Genomic DNA, 19142 nt, shown 5'->3' on the forward strand with positions numbered 1-19142 from the left:
AGCAGCGATTTAGGGATAGCGTTCTTTTTCGAGTTTTATTTTTTGTTTAAAATACGATAATTTAATTTCAATTTAATCCTTATTTGTTGAAACACTATTAATTATCACTTTCTGCCAATATGGGAGATAAATCAACTCCACTTCTTGCAGTCTTGCAACTACTAAGAAAATATGACCTAAAAGTGAGATAAGTTTATTTGAAAACATTGTTTATTTAACTGCATATAAACAACCAATATAAAATATTTCTAGGGAACAGAAGAAATTTTAAGGAAAGAGGCTAATTTAGGAGATGTGGAATACGAAAACTTGGACTTACCGGAGGTCGAACTAGCCACCATACTATCCACACATCATGCTGAAAGTGATCCTTACAGCTATGAATTCGCATATGACAGCCTAAAAAAGTTCATAGAAAACTCCTTGGACGTATACAAGGTATGTATGCCATTATTAGCAATAGTTCTGTCCTGTAGCCTATCATTTATTAAGTCATAACATATTTTATACTTGTTGCAGTATGAACTATCAACACTGCTTTATCCAGTATTTGTGCATATGTATCTCATTTTAATACTGTATGACCACACAGAACATGCCCTAAAATTTATAGAGAAGTTTGGGCCTGATCAGGAGGACTATTATCAGGAAGACTTAAAAAAATTGGCCATTGTCAAAAGTAAAGACCAAATAAAGGGAAATGAACTTGCAGAAATATATAGGTTTGGTATTATGTCTCCTAACTACTTAAATTAAATATTGTTATATTACAGTTGAGTTATACTGCAGGTAAGGCTACCTTATAAGGCTTGCACAGTCTATAAATATTTTTACCACATTAAAGTGCATAATTATTTCTCCAATTAAGGAAGAAAGACTATTTAAGGAACTAGTTTTATCCATCTTCAAGGTGGAGGAGTTCTGGCCCTTCGGTGTAGTTTACCGGAGGTTCCGGGGGAGGCTCCCAAACAAAGCATGCATCACGTTGCCGAAAGAGACTTAACGTGATAAACTGTAGTGTGATTGTGTGTGTAAATGTGTAAATAATAATATATTATATTAGGATAAAATTGTTTGGCGTGCATCCATTGTCTGATTGCCATAACACAAGTTTTTACTTAGCATGGGATTAGACAATGTGATGTATGCTACCTAGCGTTTATACTATTGTATATTATTGTATGCTTAATAAATACCCAGCAATTTATTAATCAAGGCTAAATTTATTACCATTTCTTTTCTAATAATTGCAGTACAAACAAATTTGAAGTCCAACTGTCCAGAGATGCATCAACACTATTGAAAAGATACCTACATGAGCAAAAAAGTTCACCTGTTCTCATTAACATCATAAACAATAATATACAGATTGAAGTTCATGATGGTCCCGGACGTACACAGTCGCAAGTACGGGCCACTGCTGGGGGTTTGTTGGGAGAAGCAGGAAGAAATGGTATTGTTACTTTATAAACAAATTATTGTATATTTTATACATAAATATTATATACTTTACTAGCTGTTCCGGTGAACTTCGTGTCACTTTAAAACCTTTCCTGGATTTCTAAGAATATTTTAAGACTAAATTCAGCCCAATACGTCCAGTCGTTTTCGAGTTTTAGCGCGACTAACACATTTGAAAATCCATTTTTATATATAAATTATTGGTACATTTTTTTCTTAAAATTAATATTTTAGGTTTTTATCGAAATATAGATTATAAAATAAAATTAATTTTCCACAGAAAACCGAAGTAAAGTTTTTTATGGCCTACTGAAAGAACCAGATATTCAAGTCCTTCCACCACCAATAGAAGATGAAGAGGAAGTGGAAGAAACACCCGACAAACCAAAAAAGAAAAAGGCTAAAAGAGACAATATATTTATGAAAAAACCCAAATCTGACCCCAATGCCCCGCCTAATGATAGAATTCCTTTACCTGAATTGTAAGAGCTTCTCTTGTTTATTTTTTAACTAGATGACGCCCGCAACTCCGTTGCGCCAAAATTTGTTTATCGCGCGGGAATCGTACAATTTTTCGGGATAAAAAGTATCCTATGTCCTTTCCCGGGGCTCAAAGTATCTCCATACGAAATTTCAGCCAAATCGGTTCAGCGGTTTAAGCGTAAAGAGGTAACAGACGGACAGACAGACACACTTTCGCAGTTATAATATTAGTATGAAAGTATGGATTGCAAGTTATTTACACATAAAGATATTATGATAATGTTTTATTTTTATCAATACTTAATGCAACTAATGATAATAGTAAAAAGATAAAACCGACTACAAATTGTACGTAATTTAGGGTGAAGCCAAACGAGCGTAATTTATCTCTTGCCTCACAGTCGCAGAATTTCGGTCGCGTAAATATCTTTTCATATAAATCATGAGTCACAAAATTACGCTCGTGTGAATCAAACAGGACTTTTGTATGAAACTGAATGCAGCAGAATTTCTGCCAGCCGAAATTCTGCGACTCACAACTCACAAATTACGCTCGTTTGGCTTCACCCTAATAGAAATTGAAACGCGCGTGTGGACTTCGTGCGTAAAACGCCTCATCTGGACAGGCACTAAGAAAATAAAATTCCCTATATCATAAACTACTGAACCGATTTTGATGAAACTTGCAGTATTCCCTAAGTGGAACAATACCTAGTACAACAAAAAAAAAAAAACACTTAAATCGGATTTGTAGTTATGGAGATATGCGTACACAAACATAAAAACAGACGCTAATACAGACTAACATATACGAAAACTAGGCAGTTCTGGAAATATTATATGTAATATTTCTAGAACTGCCTAGTTTTCGTATATCAAGGAAGAGGTTATCAATTAGACCCGTATGTATGTATACATACTGGTCGAATTGATAACCTCATTTTTTGAAGTCGGTTAAAAATAAGTTTTTTTTCTCGTTTTAGAAAAGAAAATGATAAAATTGAAAAGGGGAGAGCTCTGAGAGAAGCTTCTAAAAGAGTGCAACTGGGACCAGAAAGTTTACCTTCAATTTGTTTCTATACCCTTTTGAACAGTGGCCACACAGCTATCTGTGCCGACATATGCGATGATTCTACATTGTTAGCTGTTGGATTCAACAATTCTACAATTAAGGTAGTTAACGTAGTTCTTTATAATTTGCATACTGCCAAATTACTTAATTTATCTTAAAGGTTTTATGCTAAAAAAAATACGTCTGGCACTCGGGACTGCCGTGGTATTGCAATTATAATCCTCATTAGACTTCGCGACTAGACGTATATACGTCTAGTCGCACGCACACAAACACCGTTCCGAACTGAAACGACGTTAGACGATGCAGAGCAACGCCGCACCGACCGTGTGTTACTGACCGGGGATGTTAGGTTTATTTTCGTTACGGAATTTCTTGATTCGCTCGCCGCTCTCAAAGCCCGCGATAAAAGCTATAAATATGTAATTTATAAAGGTTTCACATGTTCCAACTTTTGATTATAGATTTGGACTCTCACAACAGTAAGACTTCGGGGCATGAAATCAGCTGAAAAGCTACAGGACATTGATAGGGAAGCAGGTATAAACTTTAGTTTTAATAATGTTTGATTTCATATAAATTAAAACCTGTAATACATTGATGAATTAAATATTAAATAACTCAATGTGAAGATATTTTGGAAAAAGTTGCGCCAAAATTCGTCTATCGCGGGAACTGTACATATTATGTATATTGTATATGTATAAAAAGTATATATATTTGTTCCCGGGACTCAAAGTATCTTCATACCAAATTTCAGCAAAATCTGTTCAGCGGTTTGGCCGTGAAGAGGTATCAGAGTAAATATAAATGTCTGTCTGTTACACGTTTTCGCATTTAGAATGTTAGTCACACTTTCGCATTTATAATATTAGCAGTGCCGTAAATAGGGCGGTGCCCAGGCACAGGGCGTAGACTCTGGGGGGGCGCAAAAATCGCCAGACCAGACAGGACTATTATTTTTTCGCTTTGCTCCTGATAAGTTCCCACTGCGCCCCTAGTGCTGCACAGTGTGGGTGGTATAACAGTTGAAAGGCCTACTTAAGAGGATTCCACACCGCCGTTTTTCCATACAAACGCTGTCCCCTGTTTCCTCCCTGGATAATGCCGGTAGAGTTATGATTTTTTTCCTGAATATCTATGGCCACTATTAGCATGTCCCTGTTTTCTTTTTTTTCATAATTTAATTTAAAAAAAAGATAAGAACGTCCAAAAACCCAAAAAAATGGCCAGATTTTCCTCTGTGTTCAAACACCCAGAAAACAAAACTGACTAGAATATACAAAAAAAATAAAACATAAGAGCACAGCTCAAGCCTTGCTTTAATTCTTAATGAAAAAATTACTTAAATCGGTTAAGTTTTGGAGAAGGAATCAGCGGACAACGAATCGAAGATTTTCTGTTCTTTTATTAGAACTTTTGTCGTGTTGTCTCTATCGCGCTCTACGGTGGGAGACTTGAGATTGGTGAGACAGCAATACATTTTCAAATACCTATTTTCAATGTCTCTCTCCCCTGGTGTATCCTCTTAATATCAGACGGCTCGCCTGCTTGTTTGCCCATATCAGTTCTTTAAAACAAGTTTGTTTTCCAAAATTTTAGTATATTATAATAATTGGTCTACCAACAGTCAACACCATGTTTTATTTTATCACCCATGAAATAAAACAGGCCTATACATAGCATAATTGCTCTGGGTACCTATAATACTTAGGTATCTAAAAAAAAAACAAGGGCGCACTCGCACAGGGCGCAAAAATGGCTATTTACGGCACTGAATATTAGTAGGTATAGATTAAAATGTATTTTTTAACTACATTTTAATGGTGGTCAAGCTATGCATGCAGATAAAGCGTACGAGAGTCAGTTTGATTATTTTTGCAGGTGATGTTCTCGTACGTATGATGGAGGAAAAGGACAGAGACACTTGCCGGACGCTTTATGGACATGCAGGCCCTGTGTTTAAAGTCGGGTTTGATCCATATAGAACAATGCTATTGTCTTGCTCTGAAGATTCTACTAGTAAGTTATAAAATGTTATAATAGTAATTTTATATATAAGGAATAAGGAAAATTGAGAACAAAGAAGTGTCTCATAAGTAGGGCCCGGATTTATATACAGGGTGTAATAAAAATAAGTTGTGGTGGTACCCACAATTCGCCTAACATTCCTGCATCACGCTATCGAAGTTTTCTGTGCGCGTCGGTATATATACGACAGCTGAAATACATAGCTGGGCACCGATAATCAAATAGTTAACTTCGTTAATCGTTAATCCGTTAAGAAAAAAGTTAGCTTCGTTAAACGTTAAAGCGTTACATTACGGACGAATTAACGCAAGTTAACGTTAATCGTTAATATGTGTAATATGGCCTTGTTGGCCTTGTTATGATTTATATAATTGCGTTAGTGTACATAATATACAAAACCTGTTGGTTTAGGTTCTGGAAGTGAATTACAGGTTAGGGACAAAACAAAATATTTTTATAATTATTGTATTCTACCGAACTAAATTACACTGCACTCTTCTTTGTCAACATCAGGCGCGGTCCGAAGTGGGGGGGGGGGGGGGCCCAGGGGACATGCCCCCCCCCCCCCCCCAAATCTAAGGTCAAATTGAAAAATCTCAAAATCTTGCCAAATAATAAAAGGAAATTTCTAGTTATCCTACAGCGATAAATTTTTAGTGTAGTGACTAGTGAGTGACCCCCTCCAAAATTTCAGGCTGCGACCGCGCCTGGTCAACATGCAAATGATTTATACAATAAACAAATCACTCTTCACTGTATAAGCACGGCGCTGAGTAATGAAATGATAAAACGAAACAAATCTCTTCTCACTCGCACGCGCCTGAAAATGTATTGTTTTTGTTTCACTCACTGTTGCCCTGCCGCGGCGCCGCGCTGCCCGCCCGCCCGGCACTTGTCGTTTCATACTAACTGTCTGAACCTTTTTTCGCGCCGCGCTGCGGTGCCGTGCGGTAAATAGTTGGCATTGGAGTAACGATTAACGGACTTCTGCATATTAACGGAAGTTAACGAGTCCGTTAATATTTTTAAAAGTTAACTTAAAAGATAATCCGTTAATCAAAATGTTAACTTCGTTAATTGACGATTAACGGATTAACGAGTTAATGCCCAGCTATGCTGAAATATATCACGTGGGTTCCGGCCTGACCGAGCATAACACCTCGCTCGGTCGGAAGATCTTCCTTTGTGGCAGCCACGCATATCCCACATTGGTGACTCCGACGTGATGTTCATCGCTGTCAATCGTGTGATGCCGGGGAAGTCTTCTAGTATGTCGTGGTACGCCTGCGTGCTGTCGACACTACGGACAATAGGTAATGTCCGTGTAGCGTCCGGGAGCGTTAATATGTAGACTGGTTCTCTCGTCGATGAGTCTTCTATTTTTCAGGTCGACGATGAGTTCGTGATGTTGCAGGAAGTCGGCACCGAGGATTGGCTTTGAGACTGCTGCGACAATAAACTTCCATTTGTACGGTCGGCGAAGTCCGATCTTGAGTTCAAGTGTCTTCTCGCCGTATATCGGTATGACGGTGTTGTTGGCGGCGTAGAGTTGGAAAGGTAGCGGCTGGAGCCTTTCTTTTTTGGTATGACGGATATATTGGCACCCGTGTCTACCAAAAAAGTGAGACTCGTCGTCTTGTCCGTGACGAATAGGCGGTATTGTTTGTTGTGAACGCCGGATTCCGCCGCTGCCAACGTTCGGTCTAGTTTTCCGATGTGTTGTATGTACATGGTTGTGTACATTTTCGCGCTTCTTTCCCGAATTTGCTGTGGTAGTAGCAGAAAAGCGATGGTGATGTAGACCGTGGACGCGATGTTGACCGCTGTCGGAATCTTGATGATGATCTGTGTCTTGAGCGTCGATAGTGTTCTCTTCTATAATTGTTATTGAACTGTTGTTTTTTTAGTTCGACGACCTCTAGCGATAGTTTGCGGATTTCTTCGATTAGGAGGCACTCGATGTTTGATGAAGTTGATGCGGAGCTATTTACACGATGAGTTGATGAGATGCTATTTACAGTATTTACATGTGACTGCTCCATTATTTTGTCGGCCAGCGCAGCTTGCTCGTCGAGTGTAGTCTTCGTCTTGAATGTTTTGCTGACGGCCAGGACGGAGCGAATATTTGTAGGGAGGAGATTGGCCCACATGAGTTGAAGAGTGGAATCGGGGGCCTTGTTGCGAGCCAGTTTTCGCATTCGTCGTAGTAGTTGTGACGGTTTTTGATCTCCCAATTCCATGTCCGACAGCAGCGTTTGGAATTGCCGACTGTCGGATTCTTCGTATGCGGAGATGAGCCGGTCCTTCAGTGCTTGATACTCGTTCTTCTCCGGCGGGTTGTATAGCAGGTCGGCGATTTGTTCTATATCTTCTTTCTCCAGACGAGCGATGACCATTTGGGAGAGCTGGCTTTGGTTCTTCTGTAGGCTGCTAGTGGCTGCTTCGAACGTTACAAACCAGAGCCTGGGTTTGTCCCTCCAGAATGGCGGAATTCGCATTGATAGGGCAATGCCGGCGATTTCCTGCGATGACGGTGACGTCGCCGGGTTGCTGGTGAGTGCCGAGGTTTCGGGCAGGGATTCGCCTCTGGGTTCCATTTTTCTTCAGTAGGATTTCGGGCAGTGATTTATGGTGGTGCAGCGTTTCGTCGAGCAGCGTTTCGCCGGCAGAAGTTTGTTGTGCAGAGATTCTTCGGGCAGAGTAGCAGAGTTTCTTCCAGTAGAGTTTCTTCTAGCAGAAGGTTGCGTGTTCAAATCACGTCGGGTCACCAGTTTAGAGGACCGGTTGGTCTCTCTAAGAGTTCTCTAAGAGTGACCCGCCCCGGCTTCGCACGGGTATAAAATATAAATAGCGGATAGCCACTGAAAAAATGATTGAAATCGATACAGTAGTTTTGATTTATATTCATTATAGCGGTCGCCCGCGGCTCCGCCTGCTGCAAAAGCCATATCCAGGAAAGACTCGGTCAGCAAAATGATTGCCATGTCAATTTACAGACTCCGACACTAACATCGACGACGCAGTCATTATTAGGGGGTATTACATTATCATTTATATTGGATCATTTCTATGATCATATATAGGATCCAATATATATGATCATTTGATCATATCTGCATATTACATTATCATATTTCATTGATCCTATTTTACGTCATATGTGGTTTCAATAGCCAATGGAGAGCGCTAACGCTGACAGGTATTGACGTCAGGGTTACTAGATCTCAGAGAGTTCGATTTGTCAAAAGATATCGTCATTTTTAATATGGCTTGTTTTTTGTTATTTCAGCAAGATTATCCAAGTATATAATTAGAAAAATAATTACATTACATTATTCGAAACATATTAACGAACAAGAAATTAAAAACTCTTTTTTATATTAAATAACTGGCAACACCTATTTCTATGACCGTATTGGATCCAATCTCTCAGCAAATGTCAAAAATCTATTATCAAGGAAGAAATGAATCATATGTCTATATTACATTATCCAATATCATTGACTCAATGATCTCGGATCCAATATATATGATAATCAGTGTTGCCAACACGACTCATACAAAATTTGCTAAACTGCTGTTAAAAATTTGTCAAACTTTGCACAAATAGAAAAATGCCAGCAATAACTTTGCACAAAATAGGCAAATGTCAGTGCCACACTTGGCGGATTTGCGTATTTGATCACATGTCTGGCGCCCGCATTATACGCAGGCTGCACAGTGCCACAGAATATATTATAACTAGCTGTTGCCCGCGACTTCGTCCGCGTGGACTTTAGCTGTTTATAGCGCGCGGTGTCAACAAAATTTGTGTCAAATTTAAAAACTTTTTAAAACCCTGGTAAGTGGTACCCCTCTTAGGGCCGCGCTACATTGGAATGGCAGCGCTGAAAGTGCTCGCCTCGCCGCTGCCATTCCGGTGTAGCGCGGCCCTTAATTAATCAAAATACCCAAAAACAGCTGTGCAGTGTGCACATAATCTATACTAATATTATAAATGCGAAAGTATCTCTGTCTGTCTGTCTGTCAGTCTCGCTTTCACGCCAAACGCCAAAACTACCGAACCGATTGTAATGAAATTTTGTATACAGATAGTCTAAAGCCTGAGAAAGGACATAGGCTACATTTTTACTGGAAAAAAGGGTTGTAAGGGGGTGAAAATGCGTAAATTTGTTCAAATTAAGTTAGTTCCAACAATTCATAATAGATGGCGCCGTGCGTCTTCTACATCGCGCTGACGCTTGCTCAAAAGTCTTTCTATAAAACGTGGTATCATCTTACATTTTTTTCGATTGTTATATCTATTCTACGGTATTAAATAACTCAGTACTTTATCTGTGCAGTGACGTAACCTTAAATCAATGATAAATAGTTTATGGGTAAAGTTGTGTAATTGGAGGGCTAAATAAGCTTTCAATTTTGGCATAAAATATAAAGTTTAATATAAAAAAATGAAATACTTATTGTGTGCACACTGCACAGCTGTATTGATTTAAGGGGTACCAGGGTTTTTTATAAAAGCTTTTGACACCAATTTTGTTGACATCGCGCGCTATAAACTGAAGTCCACGCGGACGAAGTCGCGGGCAACAGCTAGTAACTAATAAGTATGATTAGTTCTATGTTACAATGAAGTAAAAAATAAAACGCCATCTGTTGAATCGTATTAGAACTAAAATGTTCATTGCATCGATATATTTCTGGATTTTTTGACAGACAGACAGAGATACTTTCGCATTTATAATATTAGTATGGATGATAATATTATTAAACATAATATTCTAACGTATTAAAAACTATAAACAAAAACATAATAACTAATAAGTATGATTAATTCTATGTTACAATGAAGTAAAAAATAAAACGCCATCTGTTGAATCGTATTAGAACTAAAATGTTCATTGCATCGATATATTTCTGAATTTTTTATAATATATTTAAGATTTTTGAAATTTTATTTTAATACACATCCAAGACCCAGGAATATTGAAAACTTTTTGTTCCGCCTGCGGGACTCGAACCCAGGATCCCCGGGATGAGCGCTGCCCACGCGCAATGCGAATTAATTTTCATCGATATTTTCATGGAAATAAGATATTTTCCCACATCAAAATGTAGCCTATGTCCTTTCTCAGACTCTAGAATAACTATGTACAAAATTTCATCGCAATCGGTTCAGTAGTTTTGGCGTGAAAGCGAGACAGACAGACAGACAGAGATACTTTCGCATTTATAATATTAGTATGGATAGTACTCCGGAACAGTGCACACTGCACAGAATGTTTTCCTCCCGCACGCGCACCTTCGCCTTGGTGACGCCCACTATCGTAATATTTTAATTTCGCAATATTAATCACTCAAAGACCAAATATTATCTACCTAAAATGTACTTAGTGATGAAATAATTTATTTTGACAAGGATTATTAGCAAAAACAATCAAGATTTTTAAATAAAACAATGGTTGTTGTGCCTTACTTGACATAGATAGGTATAGAGGGTCGCAGACATTTTTCTAGATACTTATAAGATCTACATTTACTTAGAACATTGTATCATGTATGGTTCTATCTTTTATAGTTTAGGCAGCGTACGCAAAATAAGTAAATTTTGTGGTTGTTTCCGAAATACTAAAATATCTTACGGAAAATTGTTACAAGAACATAGTTTTCCCGCCACGTATTTGACACTGGCCATGGTTATATAGCCGAAGCACCATAATAAGAAAAAAATAAACAAAGGATAAAATAAACAAAAGCACCATAATAATAAAAAAATAAACAAAGGATAAAATATTCAATATTAACTTCAATGTTGTTGCTGTTAATGTTACTCCACTGATAAAATATAACGGACCAAATAGTCGAACATAGGAACAGAGGGGTGCAGTCCCAGCGAAGGAGCGTAACAAAAGTGTTTAGTTCACTGTCTTCCGCAATTCAACGATGTACCATTTGTTACTATGCAAACTAACTAGGTAAAGTACAAAAAAATTGGTTTTTTGATTTAAATTTCACACTTTACCGAATGGTATCAGAAAATCTGCAGATTACCTAGTTAATTTGAACATTAACGTATTCCGCATTCTAACGGTAACATAATATTATAATTATACCTATACAATGCATTCGACCACCCTCCCGCTTCACACTGACCTCACCCTCGCACGCACTTTGCAGGTACTATTAAATACCAGTTAATTGTCAGTTGTAGTTTAAGTTTAATTTATATTATTATAAAAAACAATAAACTTAATAACAAAAAAAATCTTAATTTGTAATAGACTTTTTTGCAGTCAGTACTTTCGGGCGTTTGATCTTTCGGGGAGTTACGCTTGCGTTCGGTATGGCCGAATGTCATAGGCCTGCATCCTTGTCACTCTTGTTACAAATAATATTGGCATCTCGCACTTGACTACGTATCATGTATGGTTCTATCTTTTATAGTTTAGGCAGCGTACGCAAAATAAGTAAATTTTGTGGTTGTTTCCGAAATACTAAAATATCTTACGGAAAATTGTTACAAGAACATAGTTTTCCCGCCACGTATTTGACACTGGCCACTATACTTTTAGTTTCTGTGTGTGAGTAATGTTTTGAGTGTATTGTTTTAGGATTGCTTTTCAAATGACATTTCTTAGAGTACACCACTTCTACTTCAGTTTAAATAGAATTCTTTGATTAGCACGGACATTATGGAACTATTCATATTTTCAAATAATAATGAAAAACACGTTATGCAGTGATTTAGTAAAAGAGAAAATATTTTGTAGTACGCGTGGTAATTTAAATATAATCTTCCATACCTATGGACGATTAATCAATCAAGAACAAATCAAGAAAAACGAATAGTATATCACGACACGAATTTCGCGTTATGGTCTTTTTGTGATTGCCAGAACGCGTCATGGCCGTTTTCATTAGAGCCACGACGCGAATTTCGCATCGTGGCTGTTTCACTGTGACCACAACGCGTTGTGAGCCATTTTTTTGCTCATTGAGCGATTTCGGTCTTTGAGTGTAACATATACATATAGTTGGCCAACTTGAAAATGTAAGTCTGCGGTTGAAATTGATTCATAGGCAGTTGACAGATCTACGTTATTTGCAAGGATTATGTCAATTCAATGTAATTTGTGATCTGTCTTGTCGGATGGGTTTGACTCAATGTTTGACTCGACTCACTCGACCAAATTACATAAGTCCGCCATCTGCCTATGACGTAGTTTACACGAATCAGTCTGTCATAATAATAATAATAATAATAACTCTTTATTGCACACAAAAATATAGTGCATAAACGAAAGATACAATAATAAAATATATTACTTATACCAACGATATCAAAATACTAATTCTATGACTAATACATAGTTCTAATTGATGTACAAAAGGCGAACTTATTATACTAATGGTAAAAGTACATATAAAAAAAAATCAAACCATTGATCTGTGGATTAGACGATCAGTTTTCCGTCAATCTTTACCAGACTGATGGATCAGATTGATGAAAAACTGATCGTGTAACCTACGTCATAGAATCAACTTATCTGATACTATTCAGTTTGAGTGTCTTAACTCCTACATCACCTCAACATCTAGGACATTCATAGTTTACTCTCATGTTTTCGTCGTTAATTTCAGTAAGACTGTGGTCTCTTCTATGCTGGACCTGCCTGGTTGTTTACCGCGGGCACGTGTGGCCGGTGTGGGACGTGCGCTGGTCCCCGCACGGCCACTACTTCGCGTCCAGCGGACACGACCGCACCGCTCGACTCTGGGCGACGGACCATCATCAACCGTTGAGGATCTTCGCCGGACACTTGGCAGATGTCGATGTATTATACATTACCTAATTTAAAAATATGCAGCGCTGTCTTGCGTCTTGGCGTGACTAACACTAATAAGAGATCTTAATTCCACTTATACCTACTATTTAATTGAAGCCCACTTGCACCAGTAATTTCGAAATAATATCATATTCATATTTTCCCTTTGCCTAGCAGTGGGATAGCATAGGCTCTTATAAAATCTATTGCATACGAATGAAACAAAAAAACTTCATAAGATAATTAATTTTAACACAGACAGACAGAGTAAGTCTTCTCAAGTATGCAAATTAAACATTATCTGCTTTTTTCAGTGTATTCAGTTTCATCCCAACTCCAATTACGTTGCTACTGGCTCTAGTGACCGTACGGTGAGACTTTGGGATTGTTCAATGGGGACACAAGTGCGAATCATGACAGGACACAAGGTATTAAAAATATTGATCAATATTGTCTCAATAATTAGAACTCCAACACCTAGGGTGTAGACTATATTTAGGAAATATATTTATTTTACAGATGTACATTTGTTACAACTTACCTAAAAATATATATAAAAATAAATACACTCCTATTTAAATTTAAAAAACCACTTATTAAATTACGTTTTATTTCCCGCTAAAACGCTAAAGTTCATGATTCATGGATATTATGTATTATGGCGTCGCTATGACTTCACGATCCTCAAAACAACAAAATCCTTTGTATGGATTTGACATCGAAATGTCACTGTCACAATCAATTTTTTGGAGATCGTGACGTCACACTCTGTGATGCATAGATAAAGTATTATAGTATAGATTTAGTCTTAGCCCGTCATCGCGTGGCCATTTTGTGCTTATTTTCATACAAGTAGTGTGCGTTTATTTTCTTGAATATTTCTATTTGTCGATTATTTCGAAGCACATTATGATACAGGAAAGAAAGTCAATTAGTTCATGATATCGATTAACTATAGTTTAAGTGATGAGAATCCGTAAACACACGTAAAAAAACTATGCAATTTTTATAGCCAAATTATTATCTAATTGATGTGACATTCTTAGCACTAATGCCTTATATAGCACGAATAAAGGATTAATAAACTTATGAATTATCTTTTTAGCTTACAAAAATACCGATTGAAAAGCCCAAAAAACGTTGTTCAAAACTTACGTATTTAATGTTAAATCCACGTGTTTGAGGCACTCTTTGACCATTTTTATGGTTTAAACCACAAAACTCAACAATATCTAGCATTAAATGTTTACTAAAAACCTTTATTAACACTTTTATTAGATGAAATATGCAGACCGACTCCTTTTGTTGTGTCCTAGTAAGTAGCACATAACATTACACGCTTTTGACGCTTATACACCGATATAAGGCTCTCTCCAGTCAATAGTACCTCAATTCTGTGATAACTGTTTGCGATCACGTGATATTACGTATTAATTAATTAATATTTATTTAATTATTTAATTAATTATTATTTATTTAATTAATAATTAATTAAATAATGGGGGGGGGCTGCCCTAAACGATAATACCCTAGAGTAAATTAAAGGAGTAAAATTATTCTCATGATAGTTATACTCGTGTAACTTCAAGTTTGGTCGAATCGGGCCTAAGTATATTATCAAGTACTTTCATCTATAAAAATAACGAATTTTTGCCATTTGTTTGCAATACAACTAAAAAAATTTTTTTTTTTTATAAACACCTAGCTTATAAAAAATCTGATTCCCCCCCCCTTGGCCCAGAACCTGGGTAATTTGCCCCCCCCCCCCCCCCCCCCCTGGCCCAGAATCTGGGTACGCCCATGGGCCTATGTCCAGAAGTGGACGACCATAGGCTGATATGATGATGAAATAAAATGAAAAATATTATAAAGTTAGACTGGGTTGCACCAGAGGCGTGGTTAAAGTTAAAGATAAAGTTATGGTTATATATCCTTAACTTTGCCCGGAGAAATTGACTGATGACAGCTGATCCAACAAGGTTATAAATGCACGTGGGCGGGGGCGCTGCTGGTAAAAACTGTAAAAAATGGCGTTTTTGAAAGATGACAGCGTTAGTCCCTTTTTTCGCTACATGCATTTAAAACCTTGTCGAGCTCTATGGTTATGGTTAAATATGGCGTCTTAATGGCGTCCATTTTTAACTTTACCCACTGATTTGACATTTTGCACTGTAGTCAAAGTTACAGTTAAAGTTAGTTGGTGCAATCCAGTCTTAGACTGGGTTGCACCAACTAACTTTAACCTTAACTATAACCGGAAAAATTGACAGATGTCGTATGAGAATATGGGGTGTTTGGACGCCATATTTAACTTTAACTTTACCCACGCCTCTGGTGCAACCCAGTCTAAGACTGGATTGCACCAACTAACTTTAACTTTAACTGTAACTTTAACTTTGACTACAGTGCAAAATGTCAAATCTTTGGTTAAAGTTTAAAATGGACGCCATCAAGACGCCATATTTAACTATAACCATAGAACTCGACAAGGTTTTAAATGCATGTGGCGAAAAAAGGAACTAACGCTGTCATCATACAAAAACCGCAATTTTTGACAGTTCTCCTTTACCAGCAGCGCCTCCGCCCACGCGCATGTATAACCTTGTTGGATCAGCTGTCATCTGTCAATTTCTCCGGGCAAAGTTAAGGGTAAAGTTAAAGTTAAATTTACCTTAACTATAACTTTACCCACGCCTCTGGTGCAACCCAGTCTTAGACTGGGTTGCACCAACTAACTTTGACTTTAACCTTAACTATAACCGGAAAAATTGACAGATGTCGTATGAGAATATGGGGTGTTTGGACCATAAACTTATAATGCATATTATAAGTTTAATGGGTGCAACCCAACCTTAATGAGTAAAAATATGTCATTTTTAGTAACTCTAAATGTCTATTGTGACTATAATACAAACTCTCAAAAAAACAATATTTCGATTACTGTCTACACCCTTAATAGAGCTAATTAGATAATGTGCTATTAATAAAAATTGTAAAACTTTTTCAGTCCACCCCATTTACCCTAGCATTTTCTGTGTGTGGGAGATGGATAGCGTCTGGGGGTGGCAACGGAGAAATAATAGTTTGGGATCTATCGACAGGCTTGCCAACATCACATTTACCATTGATGCATACGGCACCCATTCATGCCTTAGCCTTTAGCCGTGATGGCACCATATTGTCATCTGGTAAGTTATTCATACATGATATAATGTCATATAATCGGCCAAGTGCGAGTCGGACCCGCGCACGAAGGGTTCCGTACCGTTATAGAGGAAAAATAGGCGAAAAATTGTGTTTTTGTATGGGAGCCCCCTTAATTTTTTAATTTTATTTTAATATTATTCTTAAATATTGTAGTAGACATAATATAATTAAGGCCTTTGTGAAAATATCAAATGTCTACCTGTTGCCATTATTGATATCGAGCAAAAAAGGTAAAAAAAAATCATGTTTGTTGTATGGGAGCCCCCTTTAAATATTAATTTTATTTTGTTTTTAGTATTTGTTGTTATAGCGGCAACAGATATACACAATCTGTGAAAATTTTAGAACTCTAGCTATAGCGGTTCTTGAGACAGATATCGAAGTCTCATGAATCGGGTCCCGTTTTTACCCTATTGGTACGGAACCCTAAAAAAGTATTTTATAATTATATTCTGAATAAAATTTTCTTTAACCAAATTACAAACATTTTCTTTAATCTGCTAGCTTTTCCGGAAGCTACCAGACACATCACACAATGTTGTTGATCCTATGATAACATTATCTTTCTACAATAATCATTACATCAACTAATGTATGTTTCACAGGCTCACTAGACTGCACTATCAAACTCTGGGACTTTGCTGCAGTAACAGATGAGTCTACTGCTGAAGAAAATGCTAACAATTCTGTACAAAAGGAAGATAAACTTTTGTTGATGTCATTTTCCACAAAAAGCTCCCCTATAAAAAATTTGCACTTTACACGCAGAAATCTTCTGCTTGCTGTTGGTTCTTATGAAGGAAGTTCTTAAAATGGAATGTATCATTGATAAATTGTAATGTAAACTTAATATCTATAAATAAAATAATTACTGCATTCTGGTATGTACTTATATTATTTACACAACTTGGAGGAAAAATGTCCTTTCTGATGTAATGAACTGAATAATCAAGTTGAGCATTGATTCATTGCTTCTTGCAACTTGAGCTTTCATTGCTTGTTTAAAGTCTTCTTTAACACCTTTATCTGCTCCTCTAGTACCTATTCTTCTTTGACCTAAATGTTGTTGAGAATTAGGAAGTATATCCAGTGCAACATTCTTTTCGTTCCAAATGAAACTAAGTTCTTCTAAAATATCAATGTGAATAATGTAAGCTGCAAATAGATTATAATGAAAAACCCCTTTTTGTTTTATAGACTCCATTATATTAAGAAAAATTGATTCTTCTTGGGGCCAGCCCAGTTGCATCAGTACTAATACATGGCCAATTGTCGTATCGGTATCGTTTCCTGTAGTCATTAATATACGAATTAACAGAGTGCAAAAGTAATGCATTATTGCAAGTTTAGTCATTGGTAAATAATGCAAATGTCTATGTTTTCCACCAACAATAAGATCTTGTTCAATACTCCCTTCTACTGTTGGAAGTAATGGTATGGCTGCTAAAATATTCTCGATACAACCAGTATAGTTTTGTTGGAAAAACAAAATAGATGCTTTTAGTACACATGCAGAAAGATTGTTTACAGCTACTTTAGGTGCTGCTTCATCATATCTTCCTTGATATAAAGCAAGTTCTTCAATAAAACCATCTAACCATGGCTTCACTTGTAGTTGAGATGTTAATTTCATAAACTCTCGTGATATAACTTCATTGCTGTGCAAAAGCTCCCAACAGTTGGCAGCCATTTGAAAATGATGAGCAGAAATACCAGTTACTTCAATTTCTCCTTTCCTGCGTTTCGTTGGGGGCATTTCTGGGTCAGATAATGCCTCTATTAAAATATAGTTCCCTTTATGTGTTTCTATGTAATTACGTTCATACAGCGACCTAAGAAAAAAGGTGACACCACAATACAAAAGTTGACGACAGTCTTCACAGTTCCTCAGTAATAAAAGTTTTTGAAAGTAAGAATCTTTATTAAGAATATTGCTGTAATTAACTAGATAGGAATCCCAGCCTAATTGCCTGCCTAATAAGTCCAATACACTATATAACTTTTGCCATGGATCCTTTATATCATTTTCAGTTTCATCATATATGTAGGAATTATAAAAATCTATTGCTTTCACAAGTAATCTTTGTAATAACCTAGGTGATTCCAGAGAAGTCAACAGTGGTATAGTTTCTACCACAAGTAGCCTTGCATATCTATTATCATAAAAAAAGTTGTCAGTATTAATAAGTGTTTTAACTAGACTATCCACCCCCAACTGTGGAAACTTTTTCAGTAATAAAACCAGTAGGCGACAGTGTTCAGTTGTGTCATCGCTGTTCTCTACACTCGTTTTAAGTATAATAAGTTGTATATCAGGGGCAATATTATCAAACATTTGGCCTAAAAAGCTTTGTTCACTTGATTTAAGTGCATTCGCTATTGCTGTTATTTCAGGTAACAAGTTCTGTAAATTTTGCCTGGACATGACGAGTGAACTGAAACTCTCAGCGGCTTCTTGAACATTTCCTGATTGTTTTTCCATCATATATGCCTCAAACTGGATTTTAAAATTAGATGGATATAATGTTTTTGCAGTAAGCATCCAAGCTTTAGCAGCATATATGTTATGTTTTTGAGCTTCCTTCGCTCTCGAAATAATATAGTCTTCATCTTCGTCTATCATTTTATTTTCAATAGCAGGCATATTATTTACCTAAAACACAAAAGTGTGGATTGTCACTATAATGTAAAAAATGTGTAATTTAAATACAGTACCTACCTAGCTAATTATATATTTACTTACGAGCACAGATTACTAGTATATATTTGTAGACTTACGAGTTACGTTTTTTTTTTTTTTGGGATTTGGCACTGACACTGGGGTGTACTTTGCCGTATTTAGTTGGATCTCCTTCATTTATTTTCTTTTCGTAAATAAAACTCAGCTACAGTCAGCACTTGACAAATGTTTGACATAAACACAGACTTTGACAGACTAGGGTCTAGGGCAAAGAATACTATACACACAAGGAGGACTAGGGGGAATATGTTTCCTAAAGCGCTTATTCCACTTATCCTAGCTAGGAAGTCCTAGCTAGGATCCTAAAAAATATAGTCAAGTG

General features: G+C 36.8%; 2 protein-coding genes across 3 annotated transcripts; one reads left to right on the forward strand and one right to left on the reverse strand.

Annotated features, from left to right (window-relative positions):
• LOC121740586 (transcription initiation factor TFIID subunit 5) lies at positions 1 to 16959 on the forward strand. Its single transcript, XM_042133322.1, has 12 exons — positions 1 to 182; positions 253 to 438; positions 520 to 722; positions 1254 to 1453; positions 1742 to 1943; positions 2928 to 3117; positions 3481 to 3556; positions 4901 to 5038; positions 12689 to 12882; positions 13188 to 13301; positions 15881 to 16061; positions 16686 to 16959. Exons 1-12 carry the CDS (start codon positions 120 to 122, stop codon positions 16889 to 16891), a joined length of 1953 nt encoding a protein of 650 aa, XP_041989256.1. The 5' UTR covers positions 1 to 119; the 3' UTR covers positions 16892 to 16959.
• LOC121740597 (integrator complex subunit 10) lies at positions 16953 to 18872 on the reverse strand. 2 transcript variants are annotated; one of them, XM_042133338.1, is made up of 2 exons: positions 18855 to 18872; positions 16953 to 18727 (listed from the first exon to the last, which is right to left on the reverse strand). In XM_042133338.1, exon 2 carries the CDS (start codon positions 18722 to 18724, stop codon positions 16979 to 16981), a length of 1746 nt encoding a protein of 581 aa, XP_041989272.1. In that variant the 5' UTR covers positions 18725 to 18727; positions 18855 to 18872; the 3' UTR covers positions 16953 to 16978. The 2 variants fall into 2 exon arrangements, with proteins under 2 accessions (XP_041989272.1, XP_041989266.1); XM_042133332.1 differs by having other exon boundaries at positions 16953 to 18733; positions 18855 to 18870.
• Positions 18873 to 19142: the final 270 nt, after the last annotated feature.

The sequence above is a fragment of the Aricia agestis genome, chromosome 1, assembly GCF_905147365.1.
Source record: "Aricia agestis chromosome 1, ilAriAges1.1, whole genome shotgun sequence".
Taxonomy (NCBI): domain Eukaryota; kingdom Metazoa; phylum Arthropoda; class Insecta; order Lepidoptera; family Lycaenidae; genus Aricia; species Aricia agestis.